This window comes from Crocodylus siamensis, chromosome 5 (genome assembly GCF_052110815.1).
Source record: "Crocodylus siamensis isolate JL-2025a chromosome 5, ASM5211081v1, whole genome shotgun sequence".
NCBI classification, from domain to species: Eukaryota; Metazoa; Chordata; order Crocodylia; family Crocodylidae; genus Crocodylus; species Crocodylus siamensis.
The window spans coordinates 116874034-116892637 of NC_143399.1; the positions used below are offsets into that span (position 1 = coordinate 116874034).

Here is an 18604-nt window from a genome sequence, read left to right on the forward strand (position 1 = left end):
ATTGTTGGCACTGGTACTGATGTCCAGGTTTCTGTCATTGAAGTGGTACCATTTACTAATTCATCTCAGCAGCGTTACTCTAAAAAAAATGAATGAATGAATGAAAATAAGAAGGAGCATCAGCTTATTTCTTAAGTATTGTTATGGAGTCAGTTTCTGGAAAACACCCGAGAAGTGAGTTTTTGAAAGCCGTCTTCTGAACGCCATCTCTTAGTAGAGTTGAGGAGCGTTTACTACACTTTAAATTCCAGACTCTCCTGTGCTGTGTATCTGCAGCTCCCAGGAAGCTCGGTGGTTGTTGCAGATGGTTCAAGAAGCTCTCCAGTACTGTGCATCACAAATTAGCTATAAACTAAAGAAGGCTTTTAAGTCTTGGCCCAAAGCCATTTCTGAGTTCAGGAAAATACCTGGAGGTAACACCAGGGATACATTTCTCCCATAATGAATGTGGTCCTTTTGCAAAATGAGCTGAGTTTCTTTCTGAAGCTTAGCTTATGGTGAAAATTCTAGGTCTGGGAAAGTAGGCCAAAGTTTAAAGCATCCAGAGTTGGATTCAGATACAGGGTTGATACTACAGTACACTGCCCACATGGGACCACACTCCTCAAGATACCATCTTTGGATAAAATGCTTAATCTACACCATGGGCTATCTAGGTAGGTGCTAAAAATACAGGATAATCTCTGTACCCTTGCTGATAATCCATATCTTGAAAAAACAAAAACAACACTTGTGACTACGTTCTGTTCATAAATATGCCGTTGATCATTGGCATGACCTCAAATCCTTCACCACTCTGTGCTTCTGTTCCCCCTCCTTTCCCCTTTACCCTCCTGTTATTATTTCCATGTTAAGTTGTACATTCAGTGGGGAGGGAGCGGGGCCATCTCTGTGTTTGCATGCTTTCTAGTAAAAGTAGTTTCTGTTTTAGTTAGGGTCTTTTAGTTTTGCTATACTACAAATAATAACTATTATTAATAACAATTTTACATGAGCTACTGCTGAAAGCTTAGACCCTGTTATATATATGCTTGTGGAACGGCCACACTTAAGCAGCTTCCAACCTGGCATTTGTAAAGCAATTTTATCTTTAATATAGAGGACACTGTATAAAATCAGCCTCTATTATCTTTTCATAAAGAATTTGTCTCACTGAATTGTATGTTCAGAATTGCTGACTCTCTCTCTTAAACCCACCCAAATAATAGTGTTACATGGTTTTATACCAATACATATCATTACTTTTTATCAAGCAAGATTTTGTTCAGAGCTTTAAAAATAATGTGAGCTGTTGGCATTACGCCAATCAGTTAATTACCTGCTGGTTACCTAAAGCACCTGGGGCTTTGGTTCATACTGATGTAAGTTATTAACTTGCTGGTAAAGGATCAGTACCTCATAAATGCTTTTCTAAATAACTTTACAGCACTGTTGAAGTGATAAGAATGAATATGTGGGGGACCAGTTTAATTTCCAGCTATACAAGGTAACTATTTTAATTTGTGAGATTGCATCGTTGTGGCCCTGTGTGAGCAGTATGCAGGAGCTGAGAATTCTTATTTAGATATCTTCATTAGAGTCAAAATAGTACATATGCATGTACCATAGTAAGTGAGGGTTTACTTTAATTTTTCCTGGCTCCCTTTTATTTTGCTTTCCTTTTTACATACATGTTTATTTATGAAAAAAAGCCATATGGTTGTGAAGTCATGCATCTCCATTGGAGCTATGCCTATCTACAGCATCTGAACACCCAGCCCGACTAAATATAAACCAGTGGCTAAACATAGACTGTCTTCTCTGGCTGCAGGTAACAGAACTTCTCTGAATGCTAACACATTCACTCATGTAAACCATGGGAAAACAGATGGGCATTTTAACATCCCCAAAAAGCTAACAGACTTGGACTCTGTTGGACTGAACAGAGAAGTGGGTTCCAAATGCAAAGGCTGTTTGCTAAGAATGCCTTGCCTGCAGTTCTCTTGTGCCTATAGTTAGAAAAAATATGTCTCAACTAACTTATTGCTGTGGATTTTCCTCAGGAGAAAAGCAATTTCTCAGTTAGCCAGGTTTCACACATTACTGGGTGTATAGATTACAAAACGATTATATGCTCTGAAACTAGTGGAAGGCTAGCATAGCTCATAGAGCATGGTGCTCATAGTGCTATGTACTTCCCCTGCAAGGAATACTACTGGGTGAATGGGCTGCTAAATTCTGCCCTAGTTGAAGCTTCAAAATGCTCTTTACAAATATCTCCACATAAAAGGGAATTAAAGGAATCCACTCATAAACTAAAGAGGGTCTGGGCAACTTGAGCTGAGAGAAACAATGTATCTTTCCAGCCAAGCATGATTATGGCTGGAAAATACATTTTATAAATCATTCAAAATTAGGTGAATACCTAGTAACACTCTGAAGTTGCAACCCAGTGTCACGAATAGCAGGTGAACTCCTTCACTTGACCTTTCTGTGTTCTTCTGAGTTGTTTTCCCAAACTAATTAGAAGTACTTGTCTTGTAAGCCTCAAGTCTTCTGGGACCAGTAGAAGTTAAGGGAGGATGAAAGGGAAATAGAGAAGGAAAAACAGGAATTAGGGATTGGAGGAGCCTTGGACTGGCTTGATCAAACAGACTGGAGAAAGTAATTCAGGGGCTGGTGGGAATTGCAACAGCCTGAGCAAGTAGCTAAGAAAGAGAAATTAGAATCAGGGTCCAATAGGAGACCGGAACAAGGAGCTAACACATTAGAAGGAAGGGTCACAGAAGAGGAGTCCATAAAGGAAACCTGTGACTAGTTGAGTATGGAGACTGGTAGTGGTATGAGGCAAAGAGGGTGGACACTAGGGCCCTGGCACATGTTCACTTAATTGTGATGGGATTTGTTTCTTAATCCCACCAATTGGATCTCCTACCATGCCACACATGTATGACAGCATGTGCAATTCAGAGATCTGATCCCAGTCATACCATTACTGCTTGCCAGTCTAAGGGTAGCCTAGGTCATGCTTCCCCTGCACCAGCAAGTGGAAAGCTGGGTGCCTGGTGAACCACTGCAGTCCCAGAATGAATTTGAGAATCTGGTGCAGTTCCAGTGCTGATACTGCAACCACCTGATTGTCAGTCTCAGTTCTGGGCCCACATCAGGGCTGGTTTGAAACTCTGGTGGTATCCCAAGGCTGGAACCAGCAATCAGCTGATTGTCATTCTCGGCCCCTGAAGCACACTAGAACCAGTTTGAGACTCCAGCACAGTCCTTGGGGCTGAGACCTACAATCAGCTGATTGTTGGTCCCAGCCCTGGGGCCCCACTGAGCCCACCCTTAGAGCCCTGCCATGCAGTCAGCATCAGGCTGCGTGGCAGGGACCCAGCCACAATTTAAGGTGCGATGGAAATCAGCCACCAAATTATTAGGCATATTTTGTGGAATAATTTTATGGCCTGTTTCCCATTTTATCATGCAATTAAGTGCCTGAACATGTGGCCAAGTTGCTATTTAAGACGTGATTAACTGGTTAATTGCATCTGAACAACATCTTAAGTGGTATATATACCCCTGTCAGGGGTATGAGACTGTTAAGGGTAAAGAGACTGGGATTAACAGCTGGGAGAGAGTAAAAGGCAGGATTAAGATAGAGCCAGGTTAGAGGGGAGCCATAGCAGTCAAGGTCTCTGGTCCAATGAAGAACATTCCCTCCAGAATTTTGAATGAAACCCAATGTGGGTGAATTGTGAAACCTTCTAGCAAAGTATGCATCTTGCCCACCCCCCTCCCTGCCCCGCCTTTACTTGGAACTGACTGGTTTACACAGATGATGATAATCTTATATTGTTATGAATTAGTCCATTAATTCAAGTAGCAGTGACCTGTGCTATTGTTTCCTACTCTGCTAATGACTCATAGGGGCCAGTTGGATTCCATGTGATGGAGTTTTTTTTTCCCAAATAACTAGGGCCCCCTAAACATGCAACTACAGGCAGTCCTCCACTTAAGATGTTTCAAAATAAACGTTCTAAGTGACTTTCATTGTAAAGTTGACACCTTGTTTCCACTACCTGATGTCAATTTTGACTTTGATGCTTGATTCGAGTCCATGCCATGCTAGTGAACATGTTTTCTCCATCACCCATCTCCCTGGAATCCATCTGTCCAAACTTCCTTGGACACTTTCTTTAAGGAAGCAGAAAAACCTGCAGCCAAGAGCCCTTCAAAAAGTCCAAACAGGAGCCCTTCAAAAAATCCAGCAAAAAGTCACCTAAAAAAAGTCCTTCCAAGTCAATATCATTGCTATTTACAATATAAATAGAATAATGTAGCTATATTACTCACCTATAATTGATTGAGTACAGATAACTAATTCTGGGTTGTTTTTTATGAAAATACGGTATTGGGCCTTGGTTCAGGAACCAATCCCCCATTTCTAACATTGTTCCTGTGGGAAAATTCGTTCCGAGTTATGACATTTCAACTTAAGATGAACCAATTGTGTCATAAGTCTGAGGGCTGCCTGTATGTTAAAAGACCTTTTAATTTGCACAGCGTGAAGTTGTAAAGTTTCCAAGTGGCTTCTCTGCCAGGTAGGAATATTTTTTGGGGAAAGACACTTAGGGTGTTGTGACAGCAGTATCGCTACTGGAGCCTTTCTATTGGTGACTCCGCCCTCCTGTTATGGGCCAACTGCCTGCTTACTCATCTGCCACGCCTTGATCTTAATTGATTGATGTAATTAGCGGGAGGCTGCCCACTTTATACTCCCTGGTGCCAGGGGGAGCTATCTACAGCTCCTTTTCCTCCCCTACACTGCAGCCAAAGCCTTGCAGATGGTACTGATGTGGTTTCGTCCTGGGCCCTGCTGTGATTTGGGCTTTTCTCAGGGGCTTCCCACTCCCCCCCCTTGCTCTGGGGCTTCTCACCGCCCCCCCTTGCTATGGGGCTGGGGTCAATGCACCCCAAATGCTACGCCCTCTCTGGCACCAGGGTCCCCACGCTACCATGGAGCATCTATGAGGCGTCCTCCAACCCCTAACAGCCTCACCCGGTCCTCCGGTCAAAACAGCGAACACAAAAGCACAAAGCCTCTGGGCTATAACATAAAAAGCTAAACCGTCTGGTCAAACAACAATCCCTCCTGGGAAATACTCCAACCCATAGCAGCAATCAGGGGATGTTCATGCAGTCAGGCTTCTCCCCTCTGTCTGCACTGGCTGAGCTCCCCCTCCCTTGGCCACCAGAGGGGAACTGCCCTCCTGGCCTCACACCCGGGGCTTAAGGGCCAGGCCCTGCCCCTTTCTGTCAGCTGGCTCCCCAGTGGTTGTCCTAGCAACCAGCACCTGTGACTCTGGCTGCCCTAGTAACTGGCAGCTGAGCCTCCCCCTTCTTGCCACTAGGGGCCTTTCCCCAGCTGTTTGTACTCTCAGGTGCAGGGCACCTGAGTGCTCTGCGACAGGTGTCTAACACCATTTTTCCTGATTCTGCAGATACTAGTGATCTGTGAGAGATTGGATTCCCATTCCGGAGGCAAATGTGTCCACATGGATGGCTGTGGGCATGCTCCTTTGCTTCTAAATTAACATTTCTTGTCCAGTAATACCTAGGAGCTACAGTTGAGCAGCAGACAGAATTGTGGCCAATAGTGTACCACAGTAGATAGGCAGTTAGTAAGCAATCACCAATTAGAGTTTATAGTCCAACTTGATAGAACAGTTGAAGGGTGAGAGGAGGTACAAAGGCTCAGAAAAATTAAGATCTTTGCCCCCAAAGGTCACAGGAATTTAGTGACTAAACCAGGGATAGAACTCAGGTTTTCTGAATTCTGTTCCAGTGTCCTGTCCATATTTTTCCTGAGAGATGCTGTTGCTGACAGGGGAATAATGTTATTGTGCAGTAGCAATTGCAGAAAATAAAAGGCAGCAGAAAGATAGGAAAACTGTATTCTCACAGGGACCTCCATGGAGTTGGCAGGTGCTGACACATCAGAAATCAGTGGCTATCTTGTTACACCAGGGGTACCTTACAGATTTCCCACTTCAGAAATGCTGTTTGAGACTCCCTGTCAGCTCCCTTATTCCAGATATATTAGATTGGAGTCCCTTCTCACTTCTGGGTTTGGAGACAAAGGTCTAATCCATTTCCTGTAGCCTATATATTGCTGCTAACTAGCTGGAATGCTAGTATAAGATGGTCTTTTGCATGTTAAAGTCATTGAGAATGGACTGTGTGCCTAGCAAATTAGAGTACATTTCACTCTGATAATAGTTAAGTTAAAAATAAACTCTGGGGTAAAAATGTGCTTGTTAGTGTTATTTAAATCATTTAAGTTTTTAATATGAAATATCTCCTAAGGCAGTTTGGTGTTAGGGTGACATCAAAATTGATTATGGTTTTAATTCTTATGGAGCAGGCTAGCTCAAGATGTAATACCTAAATATAACCCATGTGTTTTATTTCACTTGAGCCAAGCAGTCTGTAGAGTAGGCTGTTGTCTTGGTTTAGCTTCCTACCAAGTGGTGAGTTGTGAGATGTAAGAAAAAAATGAAGTGAAAAAGGCAGGACAGGTTCAGACAATAGTGCTTTTTATAGCTTATTCCATTTTGTGCCCAAGTCATTGTGTAGGTTCTGTTACTTAAGATCCTGACAACATGGGAATGTTCTTATGTTTCAGGTGTGAACTTAAATCAAATTTAAACAAATACAGATCCATGTGGACAATTCTAGTTTAGTTTTAAAATGATTTTTGTTTAACTAAATTTGACTAGGAACAAGCTAAACTGAAATAAACCATTCCTCCATTGAAGTTAGTGTTTGCTTGGGGATGTGTATTAGTTTCAGTTTGTATTTAGACAATGCCTAAGAAAGGAAGAGAGACAAAGAATGATTTTATGGTTGAGATAAAGAGCTGGAAACCAGAAGATATCTAGATCTTATTTGTTGCAAACATAAAGTTTGGGCAAACGGAATAACCTGTATACTTGTGTTTCCCTACCCCACGTAATTGGGATAAATACTCCTCACAATACTTCCTATTGTAAGGCCTATTGTAAAGTCCTCTAACATCATTGTGATCTGTGCCACAGACATGTCGCTTTGTGAACAAATAAAAAATGTTTACAGTGGCAGTTCCTTGACATTTCATTTATTTACTTGCAGCTGTCTTGAGAGCATGTGCTGATGGAGGTGCTAATCATTTGTATGAGATCACAGAAGGAAATCAGGACAGGTATGATGATAATAATTTAATACCATATCTTTAATTTCAGGAAAATTCATTGATGGGCTGATTGGTACTGTAATCTTTTTTTTCTTTTTAAATATATACGTGTGTGTATGTATATAATATTTAGATTTCATTAACATTCAATGAATTTTAACTTGGGCAGAATGTGAAGAAGCAGCTTTGTGTTCAGGAAAGGGGATCCCCTGCGCCCCCCCCTCCCCCCCCCAAATAGTATTTTAATAGACTAGTGATAACACAGTTGAAATGAATAAAAACTAAACACCTTAAAATACATCATTGGCTGTTCTGGAGGTGACATTTACAACACTGTGAAGGAGAGACCAATATCATTTACTTTTCTGTAATTACTTATGAGTTATGAGTTCTTTCCTCTCGAGGCATGATTGATACATCCCCTTAACAAGTCATTATGTTCTTTTGCTATCTTCCACTCCAGTCTTTAAGTGGTGAGACACAGCTGACAAGCTTATGACGTGAGGGGAAGATGCGATGAGGGGGTTACAGTCAAGGGAGACTGTATTTAAGCAAATGACTTGTTTTCCTTGATAACCCCTATAAGTGATATACTGTGTTCTTATATGCAATACAGGTAAGGAATCACTAGTGTTATCTGCATGCCATCTCATTTAATTAATAAAGATAAATATAGGGGTTATGTAAATGTGTTTTTGTAGAAGTGGTAATGCATAGCAAAATATCTTTTGCCCGTTGTATTTAATGGTTTATTAAATCTGTGTTCTAGTATAACTTTCAGATGCATGAATCAACTTTTTTCATTTGTAAGCATAGGTGCTTGACATATTTTGCTTCATACTTCATACATTCAGCAGAATTGAGTCTATGATACAGTAAAGCCCACCTCCAGGAGGTATGTAATAGAAGAAATCCTGTAGTATCTCAAGGAGGATTGGATGTTGCTTCCTCTTCCTTCTTCTTGGCAAATCACTCAGAGAAACCTAAACTCTGTAAGAAACTGTGTTGCTCTCCCTTCCAAGTCAGTTCAAGGGTCACTGCATCCAGAGTAGGAAAAAAAAGGAGCTGAAATGCAAATGTAACCCCATGAGCCTCCCTAGACATTGATTGCTATTTCAAATCTGTGTTTTGTGAAGTAAGTTGTAAAGGTTGTTGCATCAAAATACCATTGGATTTGAAAGTGAAGTCATGAAAAACACAATTCAATGTAGAGTTTTAAACATTTAATAAAATATGTTTTTCTTTTAAAGTATATTAAAATTTATAAAGAACCTTTTGGTACTATGCTCAAACCCCAGTCCACAGGCCAGCCCACAGGGTTGTCATCTGGCCTAAGAATCTGGGAATTTGGCAGTGTGGGAGCAGCAGCAGCAGTAATTACCTCTCCCCTATTGCCAAATTTCCAGAGCTACAGGGAGCCCAGCAGGCCAGATAGTGTGGCCCTGCATACTAAATCAGACATGCAGGGCTGGGCCAAGGCGATGCACAAGACCCAATCCAGGCGTGTGACCCAATCCTGTCAGACAGGGTCAGGGCAAAGCAGAGTGCAAGGCCTGGAGCTAGGGCAGTGTGAGGCCCAGTGCCATGCACCAACCTTGTAAGGCATCTGAACCATGGACTGGCCCCATAGCACTCATTCAGCTTGCGGGGTCCAAAGGCTAAGCACTAGTGTTTTGGTACATTTTGATTGGTTTGGTCAAAGCATCACAAGTGTCTAAGTGTAATTGAAGCCAGTCAGGTAGTAAAACTAGATCTAAAGACAGTAAAAAAGAGAAAGGCCTAACTGGCTGATAGACTGAGATTGAGGAACTGTGTGCTGCCTACTTGTGTTTAACCAAGCGATGTAGCTGGGGGAAATTGCAGCTAAACATGCCCTTGCCTATATGGGGCATATAGTGCCATGAATTGCTAGGAACTGATGAATGCAAAAGTTGAGATGGGGACCAGCCACTATCTTGTCATGCAAGAATCAGGATGCCTCCATGCTTGTTGTTTTTTTCTGTTTCCCTTGTTCTTACAGAGACAGACACAGTTTGGCCTTTAATACAACTTGAAACCTGTTTGACTCCATTAAGGCAGTTTCCTTTGATCAAAATGTTTTGCAGAGAGAGACGAAAGATCTGTGGAATACCAGCAATGATGTTTAGCACATTGCTCATCTTACTTTTTTCCATAAACCATTTATCTCTTTACCACTCACCTTTCTTTCAGTTAATATAAATGTAAGTCAGAATAAATAGCCAATTATACCTTGACTGAATAGTTTTATCTAGTCTTCACACACTTGGCCCTTGGAGTAGGTTTGTTTGAGGGAAAGTAGCTATATTATGCCATCAAAGCCATATTGAAAAGTAATTCCTGTAGGATTTGGTATTTATCTTTAAAGAAACTAATTCTGTTGGAAAGAATATTAATTTACTTTTCTAAAGTAATATTTCTCTAAATTCACTGCCCAGAATTATTAAAAAGCTGTCTGCTCAGAGACTACTGACATGTTAATTATTTTTTTAATGCATAGTTCTCTATTTTAAAATTCTATTTCATTAATTCAGAGCCTTCGTAGCTAATTGTAGTGAATCACCACCGAAAGGCCCCAGTGGATTAATTTTAGACTAATTGCTGTATTTAAGGGATACTAATAAATTTGAGATTTTAGGTCTGATTCTTATTTATACAAATGTTACTAAGCACTGCCTTGGCAGTGTAAGGGAGCTGTAGGTGACAGCCAAATACAACAAAGTAACAAAAATTTGGAATAAATGGGAATCAAGGGCCTTTATGTTTAACCATTTAGTAAAGTACAGGCTGTGCCTCATGAGGAGGGTGTTTTCTGGAAATGCAGTAATTGCAGACTTTTACACAGGGTGCATCTCACCTATGTCCTTTCTCACCTCATAGCAACTCCTGCTGCAGATTGTATTGAGGGAGTCAAGGGTTGAGTCTAAGGTCAGCCTGCTCCTTGCCCGCTTGTGCTTGCCTGATTACGAGTTGATTGATCACGTGTTAACTTCCTCAAAGTGCATTTTCTCTCCCACTTTCCCTTCACATACAAAGCTTATGCCTCAGTTTTCAATCCAAGTAAACTGTATGGCCACAAGGGAGCTCATATCCCTGTATTCCAGAGAAAGAGTGTCAAACTCATAAGGTCTAGTGGACTGGATGATTGGTGCAGAGCCAGACCACAGGGTGGATTGGGCCCACAAACCAGCTGTGCATGCTAGATTCAGTGCATAAAGTTGATCCAGTGCAGGCACCAAGGCCACCTGGAACGGCCCCGTGTGCTGTGTGCTGCACATGTGCCAGAACCAGCACTGTGCACTGCATGTAGCATGCACTGTACCTGGCCCTGTGCACCACCATGTGGAGGTCTAGTCCAAAACCCACAGACAGCACAGCAGGCCAAATGATAAGGCTCTATGGGCTGGATTCAGCCCATGGGCTATGTGGCAGGAGAGTAGGGGGTGCTACTATGCTGAGCCACCCTCCTCTCTGTGCCTGGCCCAAAACCACACTTTGCGAGCATCCCCTGAGGCACCTACATCCAGCTGCCCCCCTTCCTGGAGACCTCCTACAAGCCTGGGGTAATGCTGCCACCGCCCAGGCACTGGCCTCTGTTAGGTCTCTGTTCAGCCTAACCCAGCCAGCCTTGGGGGTGCTTTGCCCCCCAGAAGTGTTTCTGAGTTCTCCTTACAGCCTGGAGCCTCCCAAGATTACTCTCAGGTAAGACTGAATTAATTAATAAACAGCTGAGCGCTGCTAGGAGTGACACACATCTCTGACCCCTCGTCCCATAGGCATTCACAGCTAGGCATGCTGGGCCATATAGCCTTTTATTGATCAGAGAGAGAGAGAATGGGGGTGGGTAGAGAACAAAGGAAGTTTAAGAGAATAACAAATCACCTTGAACAAAACAGAATAAATTGAGCCTTTCCCATGTAGGCTTGTGGCACTTTTAACATGAGGCTAAAACTTAGCTCTAATTTAATAACCAGATTCCAGATTTCAACTCCCAAATCTTCCAGAGAAACTGTCTCTTATGGAGGCACATCCTTCTATGTCGGTGTTTCCCAAAATGACTGTCTGTCCCCTTCCCAAAATGCCTTCTGCAGGATAAAGGAAGAGCAAGCTTCCCCTTCCCTTAGGAAATTTTTTCAGCCTAGTCACCTAGGTGACCAGGTGACTGAAACCAGGCAGTGTGAAAAAAACAGAGGGAGCTGGGCTGTCTCAATATAGAGGTGAGGCAAACTGAGGAGGATTTCTTCATAGGCTACATCTCTGACACCCCCTGCTCCACAGTACTACATAGACTAGGTCATAATCTAGCCCCAACTCATTAGTTTAAACCAGTGGTTCTCAACCTCATTAGATGCAAGGTACCCGTTGGAAAAAGCCAGCTCTTAGCTCTTATTGTTTTTGTGACTGTGGAAAAATAGTACAGCAGTTCTTCTGTTGTGGGGAACTCAAAGCCCATACATAACTGGTCAGAAATTTTTTAACACAGTGGATTTTTATTTGTAATCTGGGGTTATCTTGTGAATCCTGTGCAGGTACTTCAGCTGTGCTATTGAGTAACACCCTATGACACACTGAAAAGATCTCAAGGCACCCTGGTTGAAACTAACTGGTTTAAATATGTTGTATATCTGAATCTGGGCTAATTGATTTGTATTCGGGATTCACCAATAGAGGTTTTTGGACTGATACCAATGTGCAATTTTTAACAAGCCATATCGGGCGATAGTTTCATAGTAGCTAGGGTCAAGAGGGACCTGATCAGATCATCTAGTCTGACCCCCTGCCACAGGCAGGAATGGATGCTGGGTTCACAAGACCCCAGACAGGTGATCATCCAGTCTCCTCTTGAATTTGCCCAAGGTAGGGGCGAGGACCACTTCCGTTGGAAGTTGGTTCCAGATTTTGGCCACCCTAACTGTAAAAAAATTGCCTTCTGATCTCTAACCTAAACCTATTTTCCATCAGCTTATTACCATTGTTCCTCATCATCCCAGATGGTGCTGGGGAGAAAAGGTCTTTCCCTATTTGCTGTTGATCTCCCCTGATGAGTTTGTAGGCAGCCACCTGAACCTGTTCAGCCTCTTGCTCTCAGTCCCTCAGTCTCTCCTTATAGGGCCTGTCCTGTTGCCCTCTCAACAAACGGGTGGTCCTCCTCTGAACCCTCTCTAGGCTGGCCACATCCTTTTTAAAGTGTGGCGCCCAGTATTGGACGCGGTACTCCAATTGCAGTCTGACCAAAGTCGCATAGAGTGGGAGTATCACCTCTCTGGACCTGCTTGAGATGCATCTTTGGATGCATGACAAGGTATGGCTGGCCTTGCTGGCTGAGGTCTGACATTCGAAGCTCATGTTCATCTTGGAGTCAATAATGTATGTATGCTGTGGATTCCTTCTCCTAAAGTGCAGCACCCTGCATTTGTCGATGTTGAACCCCATTCTCATCTGCCCACTTTTGTAGTCTGTCTAAATCTAGTTGCAGCCTCTCTCTCCCTTCAAGTGTGTCCACGTCACCCCACATCTTAGTGACATCAGCAAACTTGGACAATGTGCTTTCAACCCCCTCATTGAAGTCACTGATGAAGATGTTAAACAGTGCAGGCCCTGGGGTACCCCACTGCTCACATCTCGCCAGGTTGAGTACAACCCATCCACCACGACTGTCTGGGTGCGGCCCATCAGCCAATTTTTTACCCATCCAACTGTGTAGGCATCAATGCCACAGTCACTTAATTTATTGATAAGGATGGGATGAGAGACAGTGTCAAAGGCCTTCTTAAAGTCTAGAAAGACTACGTCCACAATACTGATCTGATATCTGATATGGAGCCCTGCAGCATAGAGATCAATGTCTGGCTGGTAAATCTGTTGTGGGGGAAGGGGTGGGGGGAGGGAAGGGGCATAGTGGAGGCAGATTGAGGCCCCTGTGGTGAGAGAGAGAGGGGAGCTGGAGCAGGGGCAGTGGCAGACACTTCACAGCAGGGCCGAGGTTCAGGATAGAGCCACGAAAGGCTCATTTGGGGGGCCACAGGGTGGGGGCAGTTCCCACTGCTGCACGCATCCTGGGAGGGCATAGAGGCCAAGTACCCTTAGATCTGCGCATGGGGCAAGGGTGGGCTACCACTGCGGGCTGGGGCTGGGGTAATGCTGAGCTCTTCCCGGTGGGGGGTGGCCTGGGCTGTGCTTGGGGCAGGCAGCAGCAGTGCTTGGAAGCGGCTGGGGAGCGGGGGACTGCAGTCACCCCAAAATTTGCTGTAGCAACCAGGTCCAGCTCCCCCCTACCCCCACCCCCTTGCCGGGAAGAGCTTGGTGCCATCCCAGCCCCAGCCTGCACCACAAGCCTGCCCCTCCCCATGCACAGATCTGGGATCACATGCCCCCAGGCCTCCCAGTGTGCATGCAGTGGCAGGAGCTGCTCCCACCTTCCCCAAACCCCAAGGTGATCCATTCACTGTTCCATCCCGTGCCCTGCCCTGGCTGTGCAGCGCCTGCCCCAGCCCCAGCCCCAGCCCCAGCCCCACTCCTTCTCTCACTGCAGGGGCCTTGATCTGTGCCTCTTATGCCCCTTCCCTTCCCCCACCCCTTCCCTCACAACAGACTTACCAGCCAGGCCCAGCTGCTCTCCATACTGCTGGGCTGCTCTGTGGCTGCACACATGCATGGGGCATTTTTAGATTATTGGCCATATAAGCCAAAAAAAGCTGTTTGCCAATAATGTCAATTTGCTATCAGTGCTGATCCAATATTGAACTGATGTATCAGTGCCCCTCTAATTTCTACAGTGAAATTAAAGAGCAACTAAAATTAATTTTATAAAGAGGCTTTAGAGGGTGTTATGTTTCAGTCAGAGATGGTTGGTAATTTCTTAATTTTAATTGGTTTTATTTAAAAATGGTGAATTTTGGATACATTGGTCCAATATTGGATCGTTACCAATATAAAGAAAACTGCCTGTATCAGATATCGGCCTGATGGGGCCAGTAATTTGGCTGATAAATGGCTGTGCTGTGCACAGCCATAGCGCAGCATTTAAGCAGTGAAGATCACAGCTGGCAGCATGGCATGGAGAGCTGCCTCCAGCTGGTAAGTCCAGTGTGGTGGAAAGGAAGGGAAGGGGTGTGGGAAGGGCAGAAGTTGTGGGTGTGGGAAGGGCAGATCAATGCCTTGATGAGGGATGCAACAGGGGCAGTGGCAGGTGCTGCCCAAGTGGGACAGGTCCAGGTCCAGAGCCACGGCTCATGGGGGGAGGAGGCAGCTCCTGCCACCGCTTACACCCTGGGAGATATGGGGGGGCATGTGTCCCCTGGATCTGGGCGGCGCGGGCTGCAGCCAGGACTGCGCGGGGCTCTTTTCAGTGGGGGCTGGGCTCGGAGCAAGTGCCGGCGGTGCTGGGAGGATGCTGCTGCATCCACTCCAGATTTCAGCACACCTCCGCTCCCAGCACCACCACCACCACCAGCTGCCTGGCACAACCCTGGATCTTCCTGGCACATGGGTGAAGGTGGGGCATTGAGCCAGGGCTGCACCGGGTGGCTGGCAGTGGTGGCTCTGGGGGCAGAGCAGCAGTGAAATTTGGGGTAGAAACATCACTGCCAGCATCTGTTTGGAGCCCAGCCCCCACCAAGAAGAGCTCTGAACAGCCCTGCCGCAGCCTGCCCCATCCCGCCCCATGCAGATCTGGGGGCACATGCCCTTCCCATGTCCTCCTAGGGTGCAAGCAGTGGCATCAGCACCAAAAATCTCTATTGGTGCACCCTGAATTTTGCTAATGAATAATTTATCAAATCTTTTAGCAAGTAAGTGCTGACAAATTTGAAAATTCAGCATTTCAGCTATAAAAGGGACAATTTTGGAATTATTTTTCAGAAATGTTTTCAGTCAGCTGTAATACACAACAATGAGGAGTTTCATTAAAAATGAGATATTCATCTTATCTCATTGCATATTTTATTGAATTACAATGGAGCTGAAATATCTATTCTTCAGTTTAGTTGCTGCTTTATCATTTCACTCCTAACAACTCTTTAACACTTTCTGATTCATTCTTAAGGCATGGATTTAACTTGCATGTGACTAGCAGTCTGAGGGCAAAGGGCAGATGATGCATTAACAATGCTGTACTATTGATACTAGGAAAAAACCAACAACCCTAAACATTAGTTTCTAGAATGGTGATAAATATTCATGTGTTTTACTTAGGTTTTACAAGCGTTAAAAGCTTTATGCTAAAATAAAGTAATAAATAGAAGAGGAAGTATGGTATCCTATGTGAAATGCTTTTCGCCTGGGACATATGTTCATTTCCTGTTGGTGCCCCTGACTTCCTGTTTCTGTTTTGGTACAGATCTGAGTTCTAAGAGCATCGTTAACTTTCAGTTTCAACTTAGCCTCTTGAGTAGTCCCTCTTCCTTTTCCTTTTATTTTAGTTTTTTCACTCTGTTCTGTTCATTTGGGACATACTGCTCTATTCTGAGTGATGCTTTCTACATGGGATATTCATGTGACAGACACAATAGGCTATAAGAAGCACAGTTAATCATATGATTGTCCTTGGAGTCAAATTTCCAAGATAGTATATCTTTATATATATTTAAAGTTAATCATAGCAGTATACTGGGCTGCATCAGTAGGAGCATTGCCAGGAGATCAAGGGAAGTGATTAGTCGGCTCTATTTGACAGTGGTGAGGCCACATCTGGAGTACTGTGTCCAGTTTTGGGTCCCCCACTACAGAAAGGATGTGGACAAATTGAAGATATTCCAGCACAAGGCAAAATAAAAATGGCTAGAGGGCTGGGGCACATGACTTGTGAGGAGAGGCTGAGGGAACTGGGCTTATTTAGTCTGAAGAAGAGCAGACTGAGAGAGAATTTAGTAATAGCCTGCAGCTACCTGAAGAGCGGCGACAAAGAGTGGAGCTAGACTGTTATTAGTGGTGGCTGATAACAGAACAAGGAGCAGTGGTCTCAAGATGCAGCAAGCCAGTTTCAGGTGAGATTGGGGTGGGCAATTATTTGGGCCCGCGGGCCACAAAGGGAGTTTTGACGAGCTGTCACGGGCTGGATTGGCACCCCTCCTTCTTCCCCCTGCCACGCAACAAAGCACCAAAACTCCCTATGTGGTATGGCACTGCAGGCGGGCAGCGGTGTTTGGGAGTAGGATGGGCCCTCTGCACCACTCCACATGGGACCAAGCCTCACCTGCTCCTGCCCCGGGCATCCTGCACTGCTCTTCCACCCCCCGTTCCCAGCCCCAGCCAGTAGGCACAGCTTACCAATGGGGCTACTCCCAGTGCAGCTTCAGCTGCCCAGGTGCTGCTTGGCTCTGCTCACCTCCAGCAGCTCCTTGTCCTGCTCGTGCCTCTGCTGTACTGCTCTGGGTGGGGAGGAAACTTCAGCTGGGAAGCTCCTGCCCCAGTGATCAGGGCTTTGGCTCCAATTCCTGGCCACCTTCCACCCACTCGGCTGCCTGCAGGTGGCTGCTCATCACACCGCGCAGATGGAGTGGCTGGAAGGCAGTTGGGAGCTGAAGCTAGAGCCCTATGCACTTGGGCAGGAGCTACCTGGCTGTAGCTACCTCCCTGCCCAGAGCAGCACAGCAGTAATAGGGACAGGAGAAAGAGCCACTGCTGGAGGTGAGAGGAGCTGAGCAGCACCTGGGTGGCTGCAGCTGCACTGGGAGCAGCCCCACCAAAAGCTGTGCCTGCTATAAAAGACTCCAGCCCTCATCAGTAACCCGATATCAGTATGTTGAATTTGAAGAATATCAAAGATGCTGCTAGTAACATCAGTGTGCTTCAGAAGACAAGATAAAGCCATTAGGAAAAGCTGCTCTTTAACAATATTGTAGAGATATATGAATTTAATCTGTATTTACCAATGTGTTCTGCATTCTAAACAGAATTTATGGACTTGATGCAAAAATTACTGAGTGAGGTTGTTTGGCCTGTGTTTATAATGTGAGGTCAGATTAGATTACCAGTATCTTTCAGGCTTAGATTCTTTCTGAATCAATTAAATGTATTCTTTTAGCTAGACATAGCATAAAACAAACAAAAAAGCAGCATCTTTTGGTACGAAGGTATGTTTCTTTATTTTTAGGAAAATTATTTGAAAGACGATGTTGGTCTTTCTGAGCTATTGGATAAAAAGTATTTGAAGTGACCCTCTGACCCATCACTTGTCTCTGCTGATGGAAAACTGTTTGTTAGACTCAAGGATTAGGGCCCCAAGAGCTTCTGGAAACCACAAGAGGGGAAAGCAGAGAATGTAGTTTATGTGGCTAAAGTTCTAGAAAACCAAATTTTAAATGCTGGTGGGAGATTTTCTCCCTGGCATTGGGAGGGGGCAGGGGACTTAAGCTGATAATTTTAAGATTAGTGATCACTGAACCTATCATCATCTGTAGTCTGATTTTTAAAAAACATGCCTGACTTTAAGTCCACTATTTCTTTTTTCTTTTCTTTTTTTTAATACTTGAGATTGATTTCAAGGATTGGACATCTTAAATCCTTGTTAAAATAAGACCATTAAAAAAGGATTAGCCAATATGTGTAGGTGTTTTTTTCAAGCACAAACAAGACTTCTAATTTTAGGAATAATTAAGATTACAGCTATGTTGTCCTTTACAAACTTAGCAGTAATAACACATGAGCACACATCAGTGTATTTTCAGAAATACTGTTCTTCTGATAACCTTATGCTGGTAATAAGATTCACAATTTGTTCCATAAAGGGCTTTGCTATTTAGGAATCTGTGTTATAAACCTGAATTTAAGCAAAGATTGACTTCCTGCATCAGTAGGTATGTCTTAAAAGTTCTTGGGTAATAAAACTGCTAAGCTATGTAAGCATATCAGGCTTATTGGGTCTTTGAATCAAATGTTCACAGAAATGATGAGAAGTGAAAATGATTGGTATGTATTAAAAGGATTTACTACTAGATTCTTGGTATTAAACAGCAATATAGAGCCAGACCACAAGGATGTATTTTTCTTGAATTATTGACTAAGTCACTATGATTTATTCCTAGTCAGTTGGTTATCAGATGCCATAAATTGGAGATCTAAGATTTACCTTAAGCACAGGCCTGATTTGTTTCAGGTTTGTGGGAGGGGCAGAAATGCTATGTTTTTCAGATCACATAGAGTAGGAATAAATTTTGGAGAAGAGATCATTTCAAGCAGCTGTAAAAGCAGTTTTACAGCTAAGTTTGCTCAGAAGTGCTGCTGATTATAGTTATTATACTCCATAAAGTATGTTTCTGACACAGGCTTCTTTCAGGTGGGTGGGTCCCTGGAAATAAAGCACGAAGTCATCTGATAAGGAAGTGTAGATTAAAAGTTAAATTACAAGATTTAATTGGGATTAAAATGCTGCTTTTAGCA

General features: G+C 43.9%; 1 protein-coding gene across 8 annotated transcripts in view; it reads left to right on the forward strand.

Moving 5' to 3' along the window:
- TPK1 (thiamin pyrophosphokinase 1) overlaps nt 1-18604 on the forward strand; it is a 642382-nt gene that overhangs the window by 298644 nt on the left and 325134 nt on the right. For all 8 annotated transcript variants that reach the window (XM_090050014.1, XM_090050010.1, XM_090050018.1 and 5 more), the window contains one exon: nt 7147-7216. In XM_090050014.1, coding sequence (XP_089906140.1) covers nt 7168-7216 — 49 coding nt within the window. In that variant the 5' untranslated portion in view covers nt 7147-7167. The remainder of the gene's footprint in view (nt 1-7146; nt 7217-18604) is intronic.